The sequence below is a fragment of the Eptatretus burgeri genome, chromosome 6, assembly GCF_056783735.1.
Source record: "Eptatretus burgeri isolate ZD-2024b chromosome 6, Ebu_testis_v1, whole genome shotgun sequence".
NCBI lineage: Eukaryota > Metazoa > Chordata > Myxini > Myxiniformes > Myxinidae > Eptatretus > Eptatretus burgeri.
Genome location: NC_140966.1, coordinates 12,874,247 through 12,899,165, shown reverse-complemented (window position 1 = coordinate 12,899,165; position 24,919 = coordinate 12,874,247). Strand labels below are relative to the sequence as shown.

General features: G+C 43.9%; 1 protein-coding gene and 1 pseudogene across 9 annotated transcripts in view; one reads left to right on the top strand and one right to left on the bottom strand.

The window, feature by feature from the left end:
• LOC147024307 (fatty acyl-CoA reductase 1-like) overlaps window positions 1-24,919 on the bottom strand; it is an 88,018-nt gene that overhangs the window by 20,470 nt on the left and 42,629 nt on the right. For 7 of the 9 annotated variants that reach the window (XR_015058955.1, XR_015058956.1, XM_085884054.1 and 4 more), the window contains 3 exons: window positions 24,697-24,874; window positions 22,220-22,264; window positions 12,455-12,582 (listed from right to left, as the gene is read on the bottom strand). Coding sequence is in view for 7 of the 9 variants with exons in the window: in XM_085884054.1 (XP_085740180.1) it covers window positions 12,455-12,582; window positions 22,220-22,264; window positions 24,697-24,874 (351 nt within the window). In the remaining 2 variants the exon portion in view is untranslated. The remainder of the gene's footprint in view (window positions 1-12,454; window positions 12,583-22,219; window positions 22,265-24,696; window positions 24,875-24,919) is intronic. The other 2 variants (XM_085884057.1, XM_085884056.1) reach the window with 1 other exon arrangement.
• Window positions 4,185-6,511, top strand: LOC147024308 (uncharacterized; annotated as a pseudogene).

Here is a 24,919-nt window from a genome sequence, read left to right as displayed (position 1 = left end):
CAACTTATAAAGCAGACACAGAGCAGACTTGTCGCGAGAATAATACAGGCAAGATTTACAAGGTTCAAATAACTTATACAGTTCTACTTAATGGACGGCGCCACACACACTCAGACACACACTCGGACAAAATAAACCCAGTTGAAGGCAAAGGACTTTTGTAGCCAGGGAGGGAGGTGAGCTGAGGTCGCAGTATCTGAGTCTCGGGGAAAGGAATGCTCCATGGTGCGGCACCTGCCAACAGTCGTGCAGTCAGGTCCACAGCTACCCGTGTGGAGTTCGGGTCCGTGGAGGAGCTCGAGTGGGCCGGGACCAGTAGTCGGGGTGAGACGTGAGTGGAGCCAAGCAGCGGGAACCCCTTCGTTTTCCAAGCAACTCCGGCCTCCAAGCACAGAACGAACGACCCCCAAAGAACTCAAGACTGAGGAAGGTGTCATGGTCTATAGACCTCCCTCAGCGGGGAGGAGCCTTGGTGAAGCCGATGCCACTGTCCGTCCTGATTGGACAGGGCTCCCATGGGTCCGCCCTTTCTGGGCGGGGCCTCGGCCAGGCACCCGCGAGGCCCGCCCACTCCATGCGTGTGGACTCATCAAGAAAGAGTTGGAGCGTTTGGAGAAGCTGAATAGGAACTGCGACAGCGAAGATTCTGTCTCGGAAAAATGAGCCTCCAGAGAAAACAGGTGGACTGTGGTACATTGTTGCCAGCGAACCGAAGGCTGCAAGCGCTCGGGTACCGTGGATCGCAATGGAGGATGGGATATAAAGATTTATTACCCTAACTAAAAAAACATCGCAACGCACCCTTTTGATTTCCCACAACACACAAGGAGGGCTTCTGTCTACACATATACTTCACGGTGTAACTGACTTGGGACACCTGTATGTTGTATGCGTACGGTTCCTTGAAACGTAACAATATATATATATGTAAATGGAAGCACACCGAGCGATAAAGAACAAATTCTTTATTAATGCCTTAAGTTTTGAGAACAAGCCAGCTCTCTTCTTCAGAGGTGTTGAGAGTGGTGTGGTGGTAACGCGTTAATCTCCGTTGGAGAAAGGCTCTGTGTCATGGATTCGTCCAAGTCCTCACCAATCACAGTGCTCCCCGTGTTTCACTTCTTTTACAGCTTTTGTTGGGGTTTGACTACGTAAGGCTTTGTATAGAGGATGCATGTGCAATCCTATGAGGTTTTCATAGAGACACTTAAAATACTGTAGATACATTCTCCCACCGGGAGCAGCACTACACACTACACATTTGCAAAAATAATTCGCATATCTTTCCTTCCCCCAACCCCATTAACGAACCCCCGTGGCTGATTTTAAAAATTTTAAATAAACCCAAAGTGGGGCTTAAGGACATATTTAATATGGGACACTCCGAGCAGGGATGGATGCTCCGCATTTTAATGAGCATATCTAAACACACTCATCAAAATTACTATCATCCCCAATTTAGACCCCCCAGAGATTACCAATGTTCCACAATAGTTTATGCACAGGAAGAGTGACAAGGCAGAAACACCCACAGACCTTAGGAATAAATACATACACTATTTGCAGAAGACAAAAAATTGAAAGGCAATTTCAGATGAAGACAGAAGATAAATATACTCAATACTTAACAACCAGGAAGCTGAACCAAGTGTCCACACACCCACCACGATCATGCACACAGAAGCCGGTGATTTGGAGAATGAGCAGAAAGGTGACAGCGTCCACTGGAGGAGTTTGCACAGGACAACGTACCATGAGGCAAATGGCATGTTGCACACACAGTCCCCTCTCTCCTCTCTCTCTTGTATCAGTCCAAGCACCACTCCCCCCCCCCACCTACCCTCAACTGAGGAATTGCTGTCCAAATCCTCCCACCAATCACCAGACGATCCCTGGCCTAGCAACAGCAACTCAATGCAATCAGGTGGCACTGGCTTTCCCTCAGGGCAAGGGAGGAGGGGTGTGGAAAGGCTCGATGCGGTGCAGACAATGACACTTCGCTCTTACCTGGCCTCGGCCCTGTTCGATGTGGGAGAATGAATGGACAAGACACCTTAACCTGTCGTAGAGACTACAGCTCACAACTTAGAGATTTCCTGCGGACGACACTCACTATACAAGCACTTAATGCAGTGGAAGGAAATGCTCCATCCTTACCTTAAATGTGGAACAAGCTTAGTATGGCCGTACTGTATTTTACCTCTGACTTGTCCCCCCAACACCCCCCCTCCCCCTTCTCCTCTCCATGAATGTAACAAAAAAATTCCCCAGAAATTTATGACCTCGAGCATGTGTCAATTTGACATGGCAGTCTTCTTCTTTTATTTGCAGCACAAAGCGAAGGAAAGCATCATTGACTAAAGGGGCATGGCTGTGCAGCTGACATAAACCCTCCTGTAGGTTAATGCAGGAATTTTGAAACATATTGTTGTGGGCCGGGGGGTCAGTGACGAGAACGACCACTAGGTGGGGAAATATACCGGCAGCCCAGAGGGTTTTGATCATACAAACGAGGTACCAATATCTGAGTACAGGGGGTTTTAGGGAGTAACCTGACATATGCAGATATGGATTTCTGCCGGGCACCACCTGCTGCGTGTGGCCCCTGGGGACCCTCAAAAAGTGGCCCTTAAAATGGGCTCGAGCAAACATTGGAGGTACCAGTCAAAACCAGGTTTAAATGAACAAGTACATCCCCCAGAGTGTAGAATGGCCCATGCAAGAAAAACTGTCCGCTGCATAAGGGTCGCCAGAAGCCCAAAAAGGGTCCAAAAATTTGGGCGAGATCAAACATTGGAGGTACCACTTAAAACCAGGTTTAAATGAACAAGTACATCCCCCAGAGTGTAGAATGGCCCATGCAAGAAACTTTGTCTGCTGCATAAGGGTCACCAGAAGCCCCTTAAGTTGGCCCTTTCAAAGAATTTGAGCGAGATCAAACATTGGAGGTACCAGATAAAACCAAGTTTAAATGAACCTAGGACATAACCCAGTGTAGAATGACCCATGCAAGAAACTTTGTCCGGTGCATCAGGGCCAACAGAAGCCCCTGAAGTTGGCCCTTTCGAAGAATTTGAGCCAGATCAAACATAAGGTTTAAATGAAAAAGTATTTCACTGGGTATAGAATGGCCCTGCCACCCCTTTCCCCAATAATGAATGAGACCCCAAAATTCCAAAATATTTTGCAATTTTTTTCTTGTTTTGGCGCATCGGACGGCCGCGACCTCTTAGCTCATGCACTAACCCCCCCCCCCCTCCCCAGTAGCCTCGAGTCACGTACCAGGCATATGCATGCATGTAGCGCGCATACGCTTATCTACCTGTGTGAGGCTGGCGAGAGCGTCCACGTCGAGCAGCCGGGACACGAAACGACTTTCGCTTTTTGGGTCACTCACACACGGGCAGCTGACAGCAACAGTAGCATGAGTACAGGTCATCTGAGTGAGTATTTTTCTTCATCCATTGTTCTTCATCCAGGGGAGGGGGGGGGCGTGGACACCGTACATTCACGTCAGTCGCTTTTAACATCCACACATGAACACTCGGTGGGTGGGTGTGTGTGGGGGGTGGTGTGTGGTATAGACACCATACATTCACGTCAGTCACTTTTAACATCCACACATGAACACTATGGGTGTGTGTTTGGGGGGTAGGGTGGGGTGAGGTGTGGTTCGGTGTGGTGTGGACACAGTCATGAAACAGACCAATCCTTCACCTCGATCAATTCATCCCCGTCAGAATGCGTTTCAAACGTCAGAATCGACCATTTTCATTGCTAGTGCAAGCTGTCTCTTGTGAGTCAGAACTAGAAACGGACTATAGTCCCATGGCTGGCGCGAAGACTCGCTATGCCTGTGTGCTATGAGATTCAGGTCATCCACTGTTATCTCTTACTGGAACGTTCGAGATGCTTGATGTTTTTTTAATAGTTTATATTTCTTTCAGAGGGCATGTGCAGATCTGACAAGAATGGATCATGATAATTTCGATGTTGTACCACTCCAGGTATGTCCCAAGATGCATGCCACCAAGTTGGTTCACTTGTATGAATTAATCGATCCCACTAACCCAGACGAAGTTGTAATAGACCTATAAGGCATTGAAATATTGTAGCCTACACGTACATCCTTCACATCAGAAATGTTTGCTCTGCTCAGTCCTTCTGTTTTCATTCTGTTTTAGGTATCAGACAGGCCTACTTCGGGCAGTGATGGCAACCATGTTAGTCATGAAGCATCTCATCAGGTCTGTATCATTTGCAAGTCAAAAAGCCACGGTGACCCACTGAAAGTGTTCAATGACAGAACGTGAGCTTCATTCAAGAGAGCAGCTGAATGCAGACTTTCACTTAAGTCTGATCGATACAGAGATATTACAACATAAGTTAATCTGCAGCAAGAGAAGGGTAATGCAGTGTACCATAGTAAATGTCACAAAAATTACACTGCTGTGAAAAGACCGTCATCAACTTCCGAGAGCGAACCTCCCTCTAAAAAACCCGAGACACGACGCAGAAGCTCGCTGCCACCATCTGACACGAAGCGTTTGTTGAGGGGCTCATGCCTCTTCTGTCCTGTATTGCGGAAGACCATAAACCAGAAGGTGGAGCCGTTGACAGAGTGCCTTACAAAAGACGGGTGTGATACCATATTTGCAGCAGCTCCAAGAAGTAGCAATGAGTGGGTCAAAGCTTTCGTTAGAAGTGGGATTGATATGATTGCGAAAGAAGCTCAGTACCATAAGTCATGCCGTCGTGAATATTCCAGGGAGGTTGAGGGGGCTGCACCAAAAAATGCAGACGTTTCAAACAGGCAGTTGCATTTCAAGACATTCAACACTATTTCGGCACTAATCGAGACAGAGGTGATTGGGAATCGTCGGGCAATGCTTGCAACTTCAATTATCAAACTCTATAAAGCAGAATATCTATGTGCAGAGGGACAGTAGACGGTATAGAAGGTTACGCGGTACAGGCTTTGATGAACAAAATCAAAGACAAATTCGGGGAGAAAATTGCCACATCCGTTTACGACCATCGGAAGGGAAATTTCATGTACAGTTCTGGTATGTCTGTTGATGATGCAAGAGCAAGCCTACGTGATGATGATGATGAGAAGCACCTCCATATGATACACACTGCAGCACTTCATCTTCGTGCTGTAATACAGGCGATGCCCAAGTGGAAAACACCGACTCCAACATCTGTAGACACACTCAAGGCATGTTCACCTGATCTCCCAGAAGAAGTGTTGCTGTTATACAGAACACTCCTTTGTGGCCTTTGTGAGCCTTCTGGTGATGATAACAGAGAAACTGTTCAGAGAAAGGAAATGGCTACGTCATCAGATGCAGTTTATAATGTATCAAGGGGTTCAGTGCGGCCTTGGAAGCACATAGTGCTTGGGTTAGGACTGGGGACTTTAACCGGCTCCAACCTGATCCTGCGTATCGTGAACCGGCTGGGAAACTGCCTCAGTTATGATGAGGTCAAGATGTTGGAGACAGAGTTTGCATTTTCGGCTGAGGAGAACGAACGAGATGCACCTGATGGTGTAGAACTAAATCCCAACCATGGCACAGGGCTGGCATGGGATAACTATGACATGAACATGGAAACCATTGATGGGAAAGACACCCTGCATGCCACCATTGGGATTTGAACCCAGACCGCTGGATTGTGGGTCAACCGACTAACCCACCACGCTACGAGGCTTTTGTGGTACTTGTCTGGCTCCCTAGCATACATAAAGGTTAACCTTTTGCTTGTGGATTTTTATTACAATAAAGAATACAATAAAAATACACCCGTGCGGGAGTGACGGTCATCTCTGCGAGAAACAAGCATGAGTTCCTGTTACTAGGGTGTAGTGTTCTCGGGTCAGGAGGGATTTTTGGCCAACTTTGAAGTCACGTGACGCGAAAACGAAAGTGAATATCGAGAATCCGGCCCGACCAAATCTAGATATTGTCCCATAGATTCATATGCCACAATCAAATTCAAGATAACTTAAGAAATGTAGGAGGAGATAGATTTTGAAAATCGTCATTTTTGCATTTTTTGCCAACTTTTAAGTCACGTGACACGAAAACGAAACCGAATATCGAAAATCCGGCCCGACCAAATTTAGATATTGTCCCATTGATTCATATGCTACAATCAAATTCAAGATCACTTGAGAAATGGCGGAGGAGATAGAATTTGAAAATAGTCATTTTCGCAACTTCAAAGCCCTCGTGACCTTGACCTTCGGTGACCTTGAAAGTCATACATACCATCGTGTACGTCTCATCGACCTCTATCAGGATCACTAATGACCAGATCTCCCGCTTCAACTTCATTGTGAACGGACGGACGGACATCGACACCCATATTATTAAGTCAGGCTCGAAGAGATGACCTAAAAAGATAGGGGTTTTGTCATTATTTTTTACCAACCTAGAATACAGTTCAGGGCCTTTATGTTTGACCTCCACATAGTCTCCTGAAAGGCCAACATTTGGGGTGTCTGGTGGGGCCAACGCAGTGGAGACTTTGTCTGGCATGGGGCATTCTATACTCGGTGGAGTGTACTTGTTCATTTAAATCTGGTTTTAAGTGGTACCGCCAATGTTTGATCTAGCTCAAGTTCTTCGAAAGGGCCAACTTAAGGGGTTTCTGGTAGGGTCAACGCAGCGGACAAAGTTTCTTGCATGGGTCATTCTACACTCTGGGTTATGTCCTAGTTCATTTAAACTAGGTTTTATCTGGTACCTCCAATGTTTGATCTCGCTCAAATTCTTCGAAAGGGCCAACTTAAGGGGCTTCTGGTGACCCTTATGCAGCGGACAAAGTTTCTTGCATGGGCCATTCTACACTCTGGGGGATGTACTTGTTCATTTAAACCTGGTTTTAACTGGTACCTACAATGTTTGATCTCGCCCATTTTAAGGGCCACTTTGAGGGTCCCCAGGGGCCACACGCAGCGGGTGGTGCCCGGCAGAAATCTATATCTGCATATGTCAGGTTACTCCCTAAAACCCCCTGGACTCAGATATTGGTACCTCGTTCGTATGATCAAAACCCTCTGGGCTGCCGGTCTAAAAGCTTGCGTCGTCTCCCACCAAACTCCCCGGAATTGTAGGCCGTCGCTCGGATAACTCCGCGAGCCGGCGGGTCGTCTAACCGACCGTGGACGCCAATATCTCAACCGCGTAGCGTAGGGTCTATTTGTCTATAACCAATTTACCTAATTAACTACGCGATTTCGACTACCGGGGAAACCAAGGCCTCGGCACGTCTTGCTCGAACCAGGTAACTCTACCCACTGCGGTAGAGTTCCAACTACCGACGACCAACTCCACTTCAGGTGCAGCCGAGCGGAAACTGCCAAAGCCGTGCCGGCTGGAATCAACGGATTGTATCGGAGATAAAAACCCCACCTAAACTCAGATCCAAACCATGCTGGACCAATGCAAGAAGGGATGGAAATGAACTGGGAACATTTCTAACAAGTTTTATTAACAGTAAATGAAGACACAAAGCAAGACAATGCGAATATGCAAGAAGTATTTACAATGATCCAAAAACACTTATTCAGTTCTACTTACAAGATGGGCCCACATGCAGACACACACACACACAAATGAAAAGAAACCCAGAGTCTTTATTGGACCCTCACAGCCGTGGAGAGAGACAAGCTGGGGGCCACAGTTCGGTGGTGTACCTGACCGTCGGAGGAAGGGCATGCTCCGTGACGCGGCACCTGACAATGGTCGCTGGTTTGGTCCCCAGTCACAGATGTGGGACTCGAGGTTCGTGGTGGAACTCGGGTGGTGAATGGCTGGGGTCCACGGAGGGGGGGTCGGGGTCGCTTTTCCCTTCCTCGTAGAGGGCCAGCAGAGTCACGTTCACCGCCTCGACGCCCACCAAAAACTCTTCAAAAAAAACTTTAAAAAAAACTCTCCAAGACCCCAAAAAGACTCCAAGACCTCAAAAAGACCCTCCAAGACGTCAAAAAGACCACCTGCCTCAGAGTGCTCAGGAATTTATTGACCTCCCTCAGCAGGGAGGGGCATTGGTGAACACACCTCACTGTCCACCTCTGATTGGACAGGTCCGACAGCCCACCTTTCCGGGACAGGGCCTTGGCCCCTGCCGGGAAACCCCAGCCACTCCTCCACACGGGCCCACACTCGACGAATAACAGTATCAACGCTGCAACGGCCCCTGCCGGGAAACCCCAGCCAGTCTTCCACGCGGGTTCATACTTGACGAGTAACGGTATCAATGTTGCACAGGCCGTCGTGCAACAGTTACAACGTTTGTGGAAGGAACGTTGGTGGAAGTGGCAAAGAACGGCTGCAAGACCCTGCCTTGGCAAGTCAGAGTGCTTGAAGACAGCGGGTGGGTAGTGGATCGTGATGGGGAACGGAATGGTTGTTGGTTGTTCGGTGGAGGGTTCGTTGGATGTAAAGATTTAATAACCAAGCTAAAAAGAAATCGCAACGCACGCCTTTGATTCTCCCACTAGACAAAAAGAAAGGGATCTGACTACACACATACTTAACGACATAACTGACTTTTAGGACATCTGAATGCTTATGGTTTCCAGATCCAGAACCGTGTGTGTGTGTGTGTGTGTGTGTGTGTGTGTGTGTGTGTGTGTGTGTATGTATATATATATATATATATATATATATATATATATATATATATATATATATTGTATACCTTGTTGAGGCTCATATGAGAGCTAACACGCAACGCAAAGCAAGGGGGGCATGAGTCGAGGGGTGGGAGTGGGAAGGACAAAACAGTAGGGAACAGAGACATTAGGAGATCTGTAGAAGGGAGAGGGATGAGGTGGGGAACATGGAGTATACAACATGGATATTACAGAGACTTTCAGGAAAGAAAGCAGGGAATTTGAAGGAGGTGGGTTTGGGGTGGATTAACGGGGGAAGAAAAGATCGAGGATTTGGATGTGGGACGATAAGAGATGGTGGTGAACAGCTGTTTTGAAGGCCTGGAGGGAAGAATGGGATTGAACAGAGTGAGGGAGTTTATTCCAAAGGCAGGAAAACAGAGGAATGAAAGAGTGAAGGTGAGCAGTGATTCGTGAATTTGGTAGTTTTACCAGAAGGGGGTTGTTGGCGGACCTTGAGTGCCCTGCGGAAATAGGGTGGGGACAAATCACAGACAGAGCAGGTGGGGCGAGACCGGAGAGGAGACGGTAGAAGACAGAAAGACCACCGACCTGCCTGCGGTGAGAGAGTGAGAGGCCTAAGGACTCAACCTCATTGTGGGAGATGCCAATGATCCAAAATGCCTTGGTTTCCACAGCATGAAGGCGAGAACGATGGGAGGCAGGAGCACCAACCCAGAGGGGAGAGCAGTACTCCATCAGGCTGCAGACGAAAGCTTTGTATGTGGTCAGGAGCTCAGGTGGGCCGAGGAAGGACTTTGCACGACGGAGGATTCCAAGTCGGTAACTGGCTTTGGAGGCCAGTTTGGAAATGTGGCTTTCCTAGGAAAGGTCATGGCAGATAGTGAGACCCAGAAGCTTGAAAGAAAGGACTTCTTCCAGAGGATTGTTGAGAAAGTGGATGGGGGGGGGGGTCCAAACGGTCTTTTCGGAGAGATAAAGTGAGAGTGAGATTTGTCCGGATTGAAAGACATGTTCCACGTGTCGGACTAGCTTGTGATTTTGCACAGATCTGCAGTGAGTGAAGAAGCTGATACTTGCTGGTCTGAGGGATGACCGATGGTACGGCAGAGGGTGGAGTCATGAGCAAAGAGATAAAGAGGATTTTCCAGAGAGTCGGAGAGATCATTGATGAAAACCAGAAAAAGAACAGGGCCTAGAACGCTGCTTTGAGGAACTCCAGCCTGGACAGGAAGAGGGGATGAAAACTCCATTAAGGGCCACACATTGGCTGTGACAGGAGAGGAAGTCTGCGAGCCACGAGTGGATAAGACAAGAAATAGAGTGTTTAGTTTGGAGCGATGGGGGCGTTGGGAAAGTGGGGAAAATAGGAATTGAATGTAATAGGGAGAGAATACAAATAAAAACGATCGTACACCTCGAGGGGAAGGATGGGTAGGCCTCAAGGAACCTGGTAAGACAAGGTCAATGAAAACTCACAAAAATAGCACGATTTTTGAAACAAAACCGAACTAGGAACACACAGTAACATGTAGCTTCGAAAATAAACAGTTAAAACGGGACAGATAACAACCAGAAACTTAACTTTAAGAAAGTCAGCAGAGACCCCTGAGAGAACCTGCCGTTGCTGCATACCCAGAACCGGAAGAGAGGGTGCCGGGTGGTGTTTTAGCCAGGGGTGTTTTAGCCAGGGTGCCGGCAATAGCTTGCCTTCTCTTCTCGAAGGACACTATGGCTTCATTAATATCCACCAATTAATGCTGACAAACAGAACACCAAGTTCGACATCCATCCAAGAATCAGCACACACATCAATGCCTCGCCCTGCCTGCGAAATACCAGGATGACAGTGTTTGTACCTGTGCTTAGATCTGAGCACAGATTAGATAGCTCAGAGGATTATACAGTGTCAACTTGTATACCAGATCTAACCACTTTACATGAAACAAGGAAGGCAAAAAATAAGGAGAAACAGAATTTGTACCAAAATTTACTTCAATAAAGAATTGACACGATTAATAAAGAACACCTCTTGGTAAATTGTGAAAACTTAGCATATACAGTGCCTTCAGAAAGTATTCACACCCTTCGACTTTTGTCACATTTGTTGTATTCATCATCATCATCATTTTACGGCCATTTCCATGCTTGCGCGTGCAAGTTGAATTTAAAATAGAATAAATTTAAATTTTTCGTCACCGATCCACATAAAATACCCCATCATGACAAAGTGAAAACATGTTTTTTTTAATTTCTAGAAATTAATTTAAAATAAAAAGCTGGAATGTCTTGCATCAATATGTATTCAACCCTCCGATTCGACACTTTGTAGAAGCACTTTTGGCAGCGATTCCAGCTTCAAGTCTTCTTGGGTAGATCTGTATCAGCTTTGCACATCTGGATTTGGGGATTTTCTCACATTCTTCCTTGCAGATTTGCTCAAGCTCTGTCAAGTTGGATGGAGAGTGTTAGTGAACAGCAATCTTCAAGTCTTTCCACAGATTCTCAATGAGATTTAAGTCTGGGCTTTGGCTGGGCCACTCAAGGACTTTCACATTCTTGTTCTGAAGCCATTCCAGTGTCGCTTTGGCTGTATTCTTGGGGTCATTGACCTGTTGGAACATCAATCTTCACCACAGTCTATGGTCTTTTGCACTCTGAAGTAGGTTCTCCTCAAGGATTTGCCTGTATCTGTCACCATTCATTGTTCCCTCTATCCTTACAAGTCTCCCAGTCCCTGCCATTGAAAAGCATCCCCATAGCATTATGCTGCCACCACCATGCTTCACGGAAGGGATGGTGTTAGGTGGGTGATGAGCTGTGTTCAGTTTCCGCCAGACATAGCGCTTTGCATTCAGGTTAAAGAGTGAAATTTTCACCTCATCAGACCATAGAATCTTTTGCCTAATGCTCTCAGTCTTTCAAGTGCTTCTTTGCAAACTCCAGGCATGCTGTCATGTGATATTTGTTCAGGAGTGGCTTCTGTCTGGCCACTCTCCCATAAAGCCTACACTTGTGAAGTGTGACAGAGATTCTTGTCCTTACCGCAGGTTCTCCCATCTCAGTGAAGGAACTGCAGTTATGTCATAGTGGTTATTGGGTTCTTGGTCACTTCCCTGACCAAGAACCTTCTTGCCGAGTCGCTCAGTTTGGTCGGATGGCTAGCTCCAGGAAGAGTCTGGATAGTTCTATATTTTTTCCATTTCCTAATGATGGAGCTCAATGTGCTGTGAGGAATTTTCAACAGTCTAGAAATGGTTTTATACCCCTCCCCAGATCTATGCCTCTTCACAATTATATCTCAGATTTATACGTAGAGTTCCTTGGTCTTCATGTTTGAGTTTCTGCTCTGACATGCACTGTTAACTGTGGGACCATATAAACAAAGGTGTATTTCTTTCTAAGTCACGTCGAATCAATTGAATTGGCCACAGGTGGACTCCAATAAAGTTGGCGAGACATCTCAAGGATGATCAAAGGAAATTGGATGCACCTCAGCTCAATTTGGAGTATCACAGCAAAGGGGTTGAATACTTATTGGCACAATACATTTCAGCTTTTCCTTTTTCATTAAAATGTTAAAAATTCTCTAAACATGTTTTCATTTTGTCATGATGGGGTATTTGGTGTAGATTGGTGACAAAAATTTTTAAAATTCAATCCATTTTAAATTGAGGCTGTAACACAACAAAATGTGACAAAAGTTGAGGATGTGAATACTTCCTTGAAGTCACTGCACAAATAAAAAAAAACAATGGCATTCACTTATTTTGTCCCATCTGAATTTTAAAATGATGCAGAAATCACCTGTTGTACCTGTTGACAGCAGTGTACCAGCCAGCTGCAAGCATCACATTGACGACGACGTCAACTGGAATAAGGTCAGCAACAGCATCATTGCTGGCTCGCATTGTGCGCAGGATGCCTTTCCCAGCCTTTATAACACACCGGAGAGAAAGAAAAGTGGTGTATTGGTGGTAGGATGAATATTCACAAGTCACCATAACCATTTACATGGTGTTGTACCCGAGCTCGAATTTGGCGAGTTGCGCTTCTATGCTGAGTCTGAGTCACGCTTGGTTTGACTGTCAACTCGGAAAATAACTGATATTTTACCGTTACATGAAATGAAGCATTGTACAAGTGGAATTTTTCACTCTACAAAAAAAAAAAAAGAGATAATTGAAATCCCTTTTTTTTTTTTTAGAGAAATTAGTGTCAGAGCACACAAAAAAAAAAAATGTAGTTGATAGATACGTACAATTGATTAAGTAAAACTGGCAACCAATGAACCAAGGCCTCAAAACTTAGCACAATGATAATAATTGACCACGTGTACAATTTTTATTTATTTTTACAAAGTAAAAGGATTTGCAAATTTATCCAAATATATTTATCCGATATATTTTTTTCCAAAATTACTCGAGCCGATACTCGGCTTTTTAAAAAAACATCGGTATTGGCATTTATGCCACCAGTGTGCCCTGATGCATTATATCAGGCCGTTGGATGTGTACGCACCCTGAACCCCCCCACCCCCCAAAATAGATTACAAAAGTCAACATTTTTAGAAGCATTTATTGATTACTCTTAGGTGAATTCGCAAGAAATAAAAATTGTTTAAAAACGAACGTTGGCCTTCCTTAATCACATCTGACTCACTTGTATTATAACCTGCACAATCTACATAATTATTCTTCTTGTTACAACTTGAGGTCTCCTTCTAATCTTGAGTACTGTGTTTCACTAAATGCTCGTGCAAATGTGCCGTTTATGTGAAAGCGAATCCCATTCAAGTTTTTATGCTGTGGGCATGCAAGACGATCTGATGATACCAGTCGAAAGTGTATGGGGAATGAATCGAACCTGATGTGCGTTACCTGCACGCACGTCACATGATGCGTCATGCATGCAGTGCAGATCAAGCACGGCCATACGTATGTACGCAAGCTTGGATTTTCGTGAATCTAAATGGCAGCGCGTGCTTAACTCTCAAGATGCAGGACTGGGTCCAGGAGACCGACCCAGAATGATTTTTGTTGTGCTATCACTATGTTATGTAATTTTTTTTTTCTTTGCATGAACTTCCTTGTATTCTTGTACATGAACTCATCCAATTGCCTCCTACAATTTAGTTATAAATGATTAAATGGTAAAAAAAAAAAAAAAATTAAATTTCATTTTGAGGGAAAAGTTTCATTCTTAACACTCGCCTTCCTTTCCAGTCCTCGGATCTGGGAGACCAGATTTATTTTAACCATAGTTTTGTTTCCCAAAAACCGTTGGTTGGTGAATTGTTGGCGAATCTTTGAAATCGGATTACTGCTTCCATCCCTTTGGCAAAGGTAAGCTTATTCTTCTTATCCTCATGATTTTACGAGTTTCATGAGCTTTCCAAGTTTATGAGTCTTACTGTTCGTTTGTTTTTTTGAAGTTGCATGGTGATACACCCATCGCTTTTTGTTGTTTGTCGTACTGTTCTGCAAATGTAAGACCAATTTTATTCCATTCTATTTTTTGCACCAATTGGTTATCTTCCAAATAAAAGGATCAATTAATCACTTTTTTGAGCAAATACTCACCCGTTAATCTCAAATTTGTACACAAAAGAACAAATAAAAAAACTTTTTTTTTCAAAAGTTAACCTTGTTATGTTTCTCGGGTTTCCCAGACCCGACACCTGGAAAGGTGTAAAGTTTTTGACAAAGTTGTGCGTATATCATATCTTCATAAAAGGATCTGTGAATAATCCGTTTTTGAGCAAATACTCTTCGATGAAAAATATTGGTTGACATATCGGCAATCGGTGGACTCAGGTCAAGTCAAGAATGGGAACATGCGCTGAAGCAGCACGTCGCTTCGTCCACTTTCTGCCGGTACTCCAGGGACCTCCGTCTACCCATCCCCTAGGCAGATGTCTGGCCCATCCCCATCTCCTTGAGATGCCGATCAACCTGCTGCAACCACAAGGCACGTGGTCAGCCCATTGGCCTCCTCAACTCACGAGGCTCTATCGCTGAGAGAATCTGGTGAGCAGGATCAGAATCAGGAAAATGAGCCACGTGTCCATACAGCAGCAGCTGATGCTCACGGACTATGCAGGTAACAAATCTCATTTGAGTCTCTCTCAGCAACTGCTCATTGGACACAAAGTCCAACCAGCGATCGCCAAGGATTCTCTGAAAAGACATGGTACCAAAGGAATAAAGTCACCATCTCAGATCCCTGGTCAGAGTCCAAGTCTCACATCCATACAGCAAGACTGGAAGAACCAAGGAGCTGCAAACTCGGACTTTTGTCCTCCCGCACCGGTACCGACAGCGCCACACCCCATGATCCAGTGAATCCATGACTCCCAGGCCTGACCCAGACGTCTGATGACCTCTGGCTCACAGCCAGCAGAGACATGAATATCACTGCCAAGGCAAGTGAATCTCTCCGTGACCTCAACATCCTCGCCACAAACAGGTCCAGACAGGACAGCAGCATCCAATATGTCATTGAAAGCCTGGATCTTAGTTTTGACTCAGGAAACCTGTAATCTCAGTGGCTCAGACTCCTCCTTCAGCATCTCAAGGGCCCCCAAAAGGAAATCTAGAGTCTCCACAAAGATGACTGCATCATCTGCAAAATCAAGGTCAGAGATCTTGACATTCCCAAATGATGCACTGCAGCTTGATGTCAAAGACATCCTCCCCAGAATCCAGTCCAAACAAGTGCTGAAAAGTGTGGGCCAGTACACACCCCTGACGAACTCCAGTAAAACTGGAAATAAGTCAGAGATGGTATCACGTCAGAACGCTTTACAGAGATCAACGTAGGCTGCAAGCAGCCCGTCGAAACTCTCGTCTGCGTTCGTTGAGGACCCGAAGAGCAAGGATACAGTCAATCGTTGACCTCTTTGGTGTAAAGCCTGATTGCTCTGGATGCTGGAGCTCAAGCAGATTGTGGCGAACCCTATCAAGAATTATCCGAACAAAGACCTTGCCCGGCAATGAGAGCAGCGTCACCCCTCAGTCGTTGTTGCAGTCTTGGCAATCACCCTTCCCTTTCCAGAGAGGGACAATAAGGCCCCTCTTCTAATCAGTTGGGATGATGCCTGTGTTCCAAGCACAGCACACAACTGCATGCAACGACATGAGTCCAGCATTTCCACCAGCCTTGAGAAGTTCAGCATGGATGCCACAGATCCCAGGAGCTTCACCCCATTTCAACCGGTTCACCGTAGCCTGTTTCCACAAACGAAGGTGGACCACAGTTGATTGGAGGGTCAGCAATAGGGATTGTAACACCCCTGACATCCAACTCGACAGCTGGTGGATCAGCCAGGTACAGCCACTTAAAGTAACCGGCCCAGCAGGCCTTCACGTAGGACTCCTCTGTCAAGAGCTTACCACCCTCTGCTCTAACTACAGTACACCGAGGGACGGGCTTGGAGGAACGCAATGCGCAAATTCCCCTGTAAACAGGACGAGAATCACTTGGCCAAAGGTGATGGTCTAACCCCTCACAGATTCCATACACATAGGCCTTCTTGTCCACCCTTGATGCACGTGCAGTTTTATGCCTCAGCTCCCTGAACAGCTCAGCTGGCCCTGCTATTCTGATCAGTGGTATCCAGTGTCCCTTGAGAGATATAATTCTTCTTTGCCCTACGAAGCGTTCAAAGAGATCCACTGGCAACATAAAGGATGGTGGTCTTGAAGAACTCCACAACTCTTCAGGATTCCCCAAAGCACCCACACCCCCCACCCCAAATCCCCACTCAGCCTGTTTGCAAGCTCCTCAGCTACCCTCTCAACCTTGAGCTTGCCAACATCCAACCTCGACTGGGATGGTACCATTCTCGCAGATTTCAGCTGCAACAGGCATGTGGTCGGTAAAGAGGAACTGAGCACTCCGGTGTACCCTGCAGTTCTGGATCAACCATCAACGAGCACATTGTCAAACTCCTTTGCCACACTGCCAGCAATGGAATTCCAAGTCCACCGATGAGCCTGTGAGCACTGAAACCATGAACCAGCCACCCTAAGTCCATGACTTCTCGCAAAGTCAAGGAATTTAATGCTATTCTGGTTCACAGTTCCAGACCCATGGGGACCAACACACGTCTCATAACCATCCCTATCAGTTCCAGTCGATGTATTGAAATCCCCCAAGACGAGAAGAGTATCACACCTGGGGCACTGATCAACCACAGACTTGAGTGTGGCATAGAATGTATCCTTCACGGTGAAATCACTCACCTCAGTCGGAGCACATACAGAGACCAGGGAAATGACACCCAAGGACGAATCCCTTATCTCAAAACACACTCTTTGATCGGTGTTACCTCAATTATCATTGGAGTCAGCTTATTGGACACAGCAACAGCAACTCCTTGGGCATGGCAACCATCAGAGCGAAGAGACTAAGAGTAGGTGTAACCACTCGCCATGATCTCGCCGCAATCCGTGCTCCGAACCTCAGAGAATGCTGCAACACCGATGTCCAAACGCTTGAGCTCAGATGGTAACAGAGAGAGGTGATCATCCTCTCTCCAGGATAGGATATTCCAGGCACCCACCCAAAGGGATTGCCTCAGGTTAACCTAAGGAGACCGCCGTCTGGTGGACAACACCTAGCACCACCCCGACACACATGACCGCAATCTGACCCAGAAAGATTACCCCGTGGTTTCCCTCCTATCATAAAAGATTGGGGGTCCCGAAGGCTTTGCCCAATCCTGTCATCGGGTGACCTGCCCTGTGAAGGGAAGCTGCACAGCAGGTACTCTCATGGAGTGGGTTTTCAGATTTTTTTTATGCTTAGAATTTTGCGGAATGAAGGGTTTTACGGTGGCCGGAGAGCAAATCCTGCCACCAACCTCCTAATAAGAAGTAATCCAACAGCAGGAGGACATCTGCAGACACAGTTGGGCACTCAATATGGATGGCCATTGGCTCACAAGGAGCTCCATTGCCCTTTGACAGGTTTTGTTCTTCATCCTGTTGGGTGTCCATATCATACACCCTCCTCACCAAGAAACTTGGTGGGGGAGACGGTTTCGTCGCCGACAACCCCATCATGAAACAGGTCAGTATAGATTTACATGGTACCTGTATCAAGTCACAGATCTAATCTGACCTGACCAATATGTGATATGTGTTCTCGGACGACCCAAAATCGTTATCGGCATCGGACCCAAAAAAAATCTGGCATCGGTCAGGCTCTAAAAATTTCCGAGCCAGATCTGAACCGAGTTTTTGCTTCGGAGTTACAGCACTAAATTTACCTTGACACAATAACCAATTTGGTATGTATGATGTTCCTCTTAAAAAGCTATATTAGCAGTTACCAAAAAACCTGATCTTTCCAAATGGTAGCAGTCTCTGATAATCATGAAATGCTACACATGCCACAGAGACCTGGCTGACATTCTTAGTTTTCTCTCTCAAGCTACCCATCTATCTTCTATGGCATGCATGTTGGACTCGAAATCAATATGGAATCATTATTTATTGGCATCACTACATCACTGACTTAGTGCTTCGATTGCAGCTGAATTCTAAATTCTATCCCAAATCAGTCATAGCACATAAAGGCTTGCTCTTTTTGCAAAGTTAAGTACTGTGGAATCTAAAAGGAATTGCCTTCAATTTCACAAGCTTTAACCCAAATACTAAAAGATCATTTAATACTGAGTATCAGTTTTATGAAAATTGGTTGTGCCAACATGGAGATAATCAAAATGCCTGCGAGGTTGAGTCAAAAAGTTCTCTTTTCAAAAACCTGTCCCAATGACATCTGGAGACTCACCCACTGCTGAAAAAAAAATGTGCAACAATGGCGAACAGGAAACTAACAAACTACAATAACACAACAAAAACGCACAGGAAACTATCATAACATCTGTGCCAAGTTGAGCAGGATCCATTCCTTCATGATTGCGTGTGGAAAATGGTGATTTCTACAAACAGCATCGCAAGTTAATTTTTCGTGGTGGGATATTTTCAAATCTCTTATATCAAGTAACCTCCGATATCCACTTGCAACATAATTCAATGACACTTGCCTAATGTTCTTGGGCTTAAGGGAAACCATAATTACTTAACTTATGTTGAGACACTTGCTTTGACTTCCACAAGGTGCGAGCAAAACGAGGACCCTTTCACAATTTAACAATGGCTGTTTTAAAAACAAAAAATTCATAATCTTAAAAATAATTGTCAAGTTGAAGAATACACACATAAAGAATATATTTGGCTTCCTGAGATCTTAAATGAAAACTTAGAAGGGATGGGGGGATAGGGAGGGGGGGGGGAGTGACATTTAGTATACTTTGCTGCCTTGTTGAAAGCTGCAGCATTACAACTTTTTGTGTGGTTTTTCCCAGTGGAGGATTAATGCACGAGCATGCAGGGCTCGTGTCCAAAGCCCTGAGCTCAACGTGGGTCCTGGGCAGAGATAGCATGAGGGTCATGCAACCCATGCAATAACGTGGGGCCCCACACAACCAATCGTGGTTCACAATTTTTCGAGACCGGACCCCGAGGGTGGGGTTTCACATTTCCCACAAAACATATCAACTTGTTAATGGTGATCAACACAGTGCAAAGGGAATGCTCTATCGCAATGAAAGAAAGCACTGTGACATAATTAATCGATTAAAATATGTTTTCCCTGATGTTTAACAAGACAGGATTATTCCAAAATTAGGGGGTGAGGTGAGGTTAGGTTATTGGAGAAAGCAAGTGGAATAACAACTACTTTTAATGTTTACAAATGCAACGATAATCACAAAATTTGTGCAATTCCTCATGTTAATACATACTGATATTGTTTTCCAAATCCACACTACAATTTATTGTACAATCACAAAACAACCGCTCATTAGTAAATAGATGAACCCTTGCGCACGGCATAACGTTGCTGTTTATGAAATCAGAGTATCTGTCCCAAAGATGAATCAAAACGACCCCAGCGATGCTGAAAAGCAAAAATAGTTCATTAAGAAGTGAAAAGGGTGAAAAAAAAAATCACCCAAAGTTCACTTTTTTATTACATGAGAGGCAGAACCAGAAAAGGGTGCTCGGTCTTACACATGTGCTGAGATGTGTTCAATTACCAATCAGCTTGCTTTCACTTGCCAAGCCAGTCGTTCCTTAAAAAGGGTTTTGTTGGACTGTTTACTTGAGTGCTTAAGCCACCTGGCGAGCATTGCAGAAGAATCTTTGAGCTCTTCCTCAAGTCTCGTCGGTATAAACAAAAAATAAAATAAATAAAAAAACCAATGTCACCCGCAGGGTGACCTGTATCCTGCCAAAAGGTGACCACGTGTGACTTCTTTAAGGTCACACTGAGGTGAACAGAGCTGCTATCCACCAGGAGCGACTCCTTGAGGAATATCTGCTACGAGAGATTCCGATGAGAATCGTTCTACAGAGTAACCATGAAAAATATGCGTTTGCCTCATAACGTCACCAAATGACGTCATAATGTCTCAAACTTGACATGTATAGAAAGCACTCATCGAGGTGTTCAATTTGAGGTATTACACGATATGGTACCCAAGATTTCAAAATTTGACCTTGGGGTCAAAAACGTTCGACCTCCAGCACTAACCATGAAGGTTAAGGCTGATCGCCACCAAAAATTAATCAGCTCAGCGCCAGACCATGAACTATATTCCCATGAAGTTTGAAGATGATCCGATCAAAATTACTCAAAAAATAAGGGTTTCGCCGACTCCCCTGATTTGCGACAAAGTGACCTTGACCTTTGACCTTGACCTTCAAAATTTTATGCGCTGAAAGGAACCTTTATAGGCCTCTGATATGCGAAGTTACAAAAATTTCCAATGATAACTGTGCTCTGCAGAGTGATCGATATGTGATTACAGACAAACAAAAAAAAAAAAAAAAAAAAAAAAAAAAAAAAGCTGACTAACATATCTTGCAAAAAACTTCGTTTTGGCAAGATAATAAAATAAAAACTTGGTAACTGAACACACCCCTGCAAGTGTCGGGGTGTTTTCCATTATCAGCTTGTACAGCGTTCACCAAATGGCTTTAGCACTCAAGTAAGCACTCCAACGAGAAGGTTGATAAGGAACGGCTGGCTTGGCAAGCGATAGCAAGCTCATTGGTAATAGAACGCCTTAACATGGCATATTTTTTTCCAAGGGGAGAAAAAAGGTAATAAAACATGGGAATTCCTATGGCTTTTTTGCAGTCGAGTTGAAAGCAACATCGGCTAAGCGAGTGCGAAAATAACATAAAGTCTTCTTTTTGGGGCAAAATAAAATGGAATCCTCTTATTTTGGGCCAAAATATTTTTTGTGCTCAGGGCCCCCCCCAATAAAAATCTTAATCCGCCTCTGGGTTTTTTCCAAAGTTAGCTCAAGAATTGTCCTGTTTAAATTTAAATGTGCACATGAAGGGTGATGCATTGTCCAATAAATAGCTAGTGTTTAATGTAAAGGATTTGTCTGTGAAACCTTCTGTAATTTTGAGCAGAGGTGCCGGTGAGGCCTTGGAAAAGAGAGGGGAGGAGTTTTGTGAGGGGTTTCATCCAGAGAGAGTAAGAGGAAGTGAGGAGGGGTCTTCAAGAAGGAAAAAGGAGAAAAGGAGAAAGATAGAGAAAGAGAAAGGAGTTTTGAGGTCTCTTCAGGTTTTTCACTCTTCTGGGAGGAGGTTTTTTATTTTTCTTTTTTTTCTTTTTCAATTGCCTCCGATGTGACTGCTTGTCTCCCTGGTTTGGCTCCCACTTGTGTTCCTGCTTTGTCGCTGCTCGTGTGCCCGCTTCATCGCTCAATTCATTGTGGGTTTATGGCTGGTTCGACGACCACTTCTTCGACGACCTCCACAAGAAATTACGCCTCATCTGGTTCTCATTCCTCTCCCCGTCTATGCTTGAGTCTAGTGTAGCACCTTAGTTTCCTTGTAAATAATTATCTATTGTGAACCCGTGTTCCCCTCCCACACCCCCCCCTAATCTCAGCGTCATAGCCCAACCCCATGTTCCATTCTTCCCCTGGTATTTGTAAAAGGGGAATAAACCCTGTTTATTTAAATGAGGACTAAGGATCATGTGTGCTTCTTGTGGTTACCGTGCACGCGAAGCCACCATTACTTGAACACAGTCCAAGGGAGTAAAAAAGAAACTAGTTCGGGACATTTGTCCAGTTGTCAGTGTTCATGTCAGTAAGTTTGCTGTTTGGAATGATTTTCAATCTTGTTTGACTGCCAGACAGGCAAGACAGAGTAAAAATATCATCTCACTCCTCTCTGAGCACGTGCGATCGAGACAAATCCAGAGCCAATGCACTGTTAAACGATTGTTCATTTTCCGATTCGTGTTCAAAATATAACATTCAATTGAAATCAAGTGGTTCCTCGATCATAAACTGCTGTTTGTGGATGGATGGACAGACAGAGAGACAGAAGTGAACCAATTGCTTCACCCCACTCTTCACTTCATGTGTACAGGGTAAAAATGCAAAATTCAACACAGTTAAAGCAGAATGCAAACATACCTGTATATAGCCTGTCACAGGAAGAAAACAAATAAACAAAAAAAATTATCACTTACGGCAATGAAAAGTCCACTGGGACCATTGAAATTGTCAATCCATCCCTGTGGCGACAGTGAGAAGAGAAGCTGCAGAAACTAAACGTTAATTTATCCACGCTTAAACAACGGCAGAAGACAATGACTGAAAAATATTACAAATTGATGCATTTGAAAACACGAGGGAAAATGTCAGAGAGACGAGCTGTGAAATTATACAAATCCTGGATGCAAGTCTTAAAGCTACAATTAACAAACCAAACTTTAATGAGTTGCTAATATTCTCAGAAAATCTTATGGCCCTCACAGTCTCTCGGAAAATCTTGACGTTTGTGAAATAGCTAATCGTGAAAGATTTTTTGACACAATGAGATTTCCCTAAAAAGCTATTGAAAAGTGAAAGTCGACATGTACTGTAGTTGTTTTGAAACTTTTTTTTAAATGAACTTTTTTATGAGAAACCCTCAAAAAAAAAAAAAAAAAAAAAAAAAAAAAAAAAAAAAAAAAACTTCATTTGGAAACGTTAGGCAATACACATTTACTGAAATATTTTCATCTTCAAACTTACTTATATCCAAGTTTTAACAGGAAACATTATTTCTTACATATGCAATTCATTTTCATAAACAGTATACTTACTCTTTCAACATAATAATCAGCAAGATGAATTTATGCAATAACTGACCATTAGAAGCATTTTTCATTATTGTTTATATTTATTACAGCTTATCATTAATTATTTTAACAAAAAAAAAAAAAACTATGTAACTTGATGTGGATTTTAATACATGTAAATCAACAAATATTATTTTACTCATGTTAAAACCACTTCCAGACACTCCTTCAACAGCTCCCTCACAATATGAGACTTTTTCATACATTTCTCATAAATTTACATTGTCATTTGAAAACATTTTATAAACTGCTGACCTCAAAGATTTCCCAAGTTAATGGTTGATTACTTATCTCTGTCTTTCTTTCTTTGAAATCATCAGTAATAAACTTGTCATCAAAAAAAGGAGCTCTCTTCAGACATTTTAATCATGAGTTTGAGCTGCTACTTATTGATATGTTTTACAAGTTTATTACAGACCTTGCAGAGTGCTTTGGGGTGGGGTGGTCAGGAAGAAGCAGTGGGGAGGGAGGGAGGTTTATCCCTGACAATAATTCCCCACTGACTGCAGAGAATAAAGCACCTCCAGAGGTGCTTTTCTCTCTGCAAGTATGTTCTTGTTCTCTGCAAGATGGCATCACCAGCACCAAATGTGTTCCCAAAAGGTACTTCTCCCAAGGGCAATGGTTGTGTTCATCTGAGAATAAAGTATGTGTACGTGTGTGTGTGTGTGTGTGTGTGTGTGTGTGTGTGTGTGTGTGTGTGTGTGTGTGTGTGTGTGTGTGTGTGTGTGTGTGTGTGTGTGTGTGTGTTGGTCTTTAAAGAACCTTAAAATGTGCAGAAATAGAAAGAAGAAAAAACAAATGCATTGATGTTTACTCGTGTCTTTGTCCTACATGCAATTTATGAAAAAAAAACCTCCATAAGCCTGGATGTACTGCACCGTAATATTTACAGAGTTTTGGTGCTGCCGAAGCAGTTTCTTGCCAATAATTATACTGGGTGGTTTGCCATTGCCTTCATAGGGTTGTTTGTCTGTGCTCTATCCTTTTAAAATGCCGAACGTCAAGCAAGGAAGCAGCAAATACCATTTTTAAAGTCGTTGGTATGACTCAGACGGGTTTGAACCAACGACCACCCATACTCAGAGCAGTTGCTATTATTATTACACCACCGAGGCTGGTTCCATAAGCCTTAGATCACTTAAAAAAAAAAAAAACTATACATTACAATTAAAAGCAAAGTTTTTTTCACATTTTAAGCGTGAAAATTTACAATATTTAATATCCTGTACTTATTTCAGGATAGAAACATAAACAGTTGAAAACTACAAAGAGCAATCAACGATTTTGCCAGGGTTTGTTTTATAGACGTACTCGCATTCCAATTGTACACACTTAAAATACACCACATACTAACTATAATATTTTTGCTCTTTTGGATCTGCATTGTAAACTTGGTATTGATCATTGAAGGCAGAAGATGGGGGAGGACAATTTCACCAACTGATAGAAAATGAATGTTGAGGAATAGGCCTATTATAGCACATAAGGCACTGGATTGATGATTAATTGAATGTGTAAAATTGCGTTTCTAGTGAAAGGCAATACAGACTTGTGCAGCTTTGCTGTGAAAAATGCAAATAATTGCAAGACATAAATGAGAGTTCCCAAACGATTTTTCAATTATCATTCAATTGCTTGCAAAAACGAACGATAAATGAGAAATGCAATCGTCTCACATCTGAAGTGCCCATCATAACAGCTCATTAAAAAAAAAAAAAAAAAAAAAAAAAAAAAATATATATATATATATATATATATATATATATATATATATATATATATATATATATATACACAAACACATGAATGATACAACTCACCGGGAATGGTTCTTTCCAACTTGCCCCAACAATTGATGGCCTTACAATAACTACATTTACATTGCTAGATTCCTGCTGGACAACAGCCTCGGCCAGCGCCTTGGTGTAAGTGTATGTGTTGGGCTGATCTCCGATGAGGCGGGGTGTGATGGCCTCCAAGATTCCTTCCTCCAACCACCTACGTAAAAACAATGGAAGATGCCAAAATAGTCAAAGTACAGCA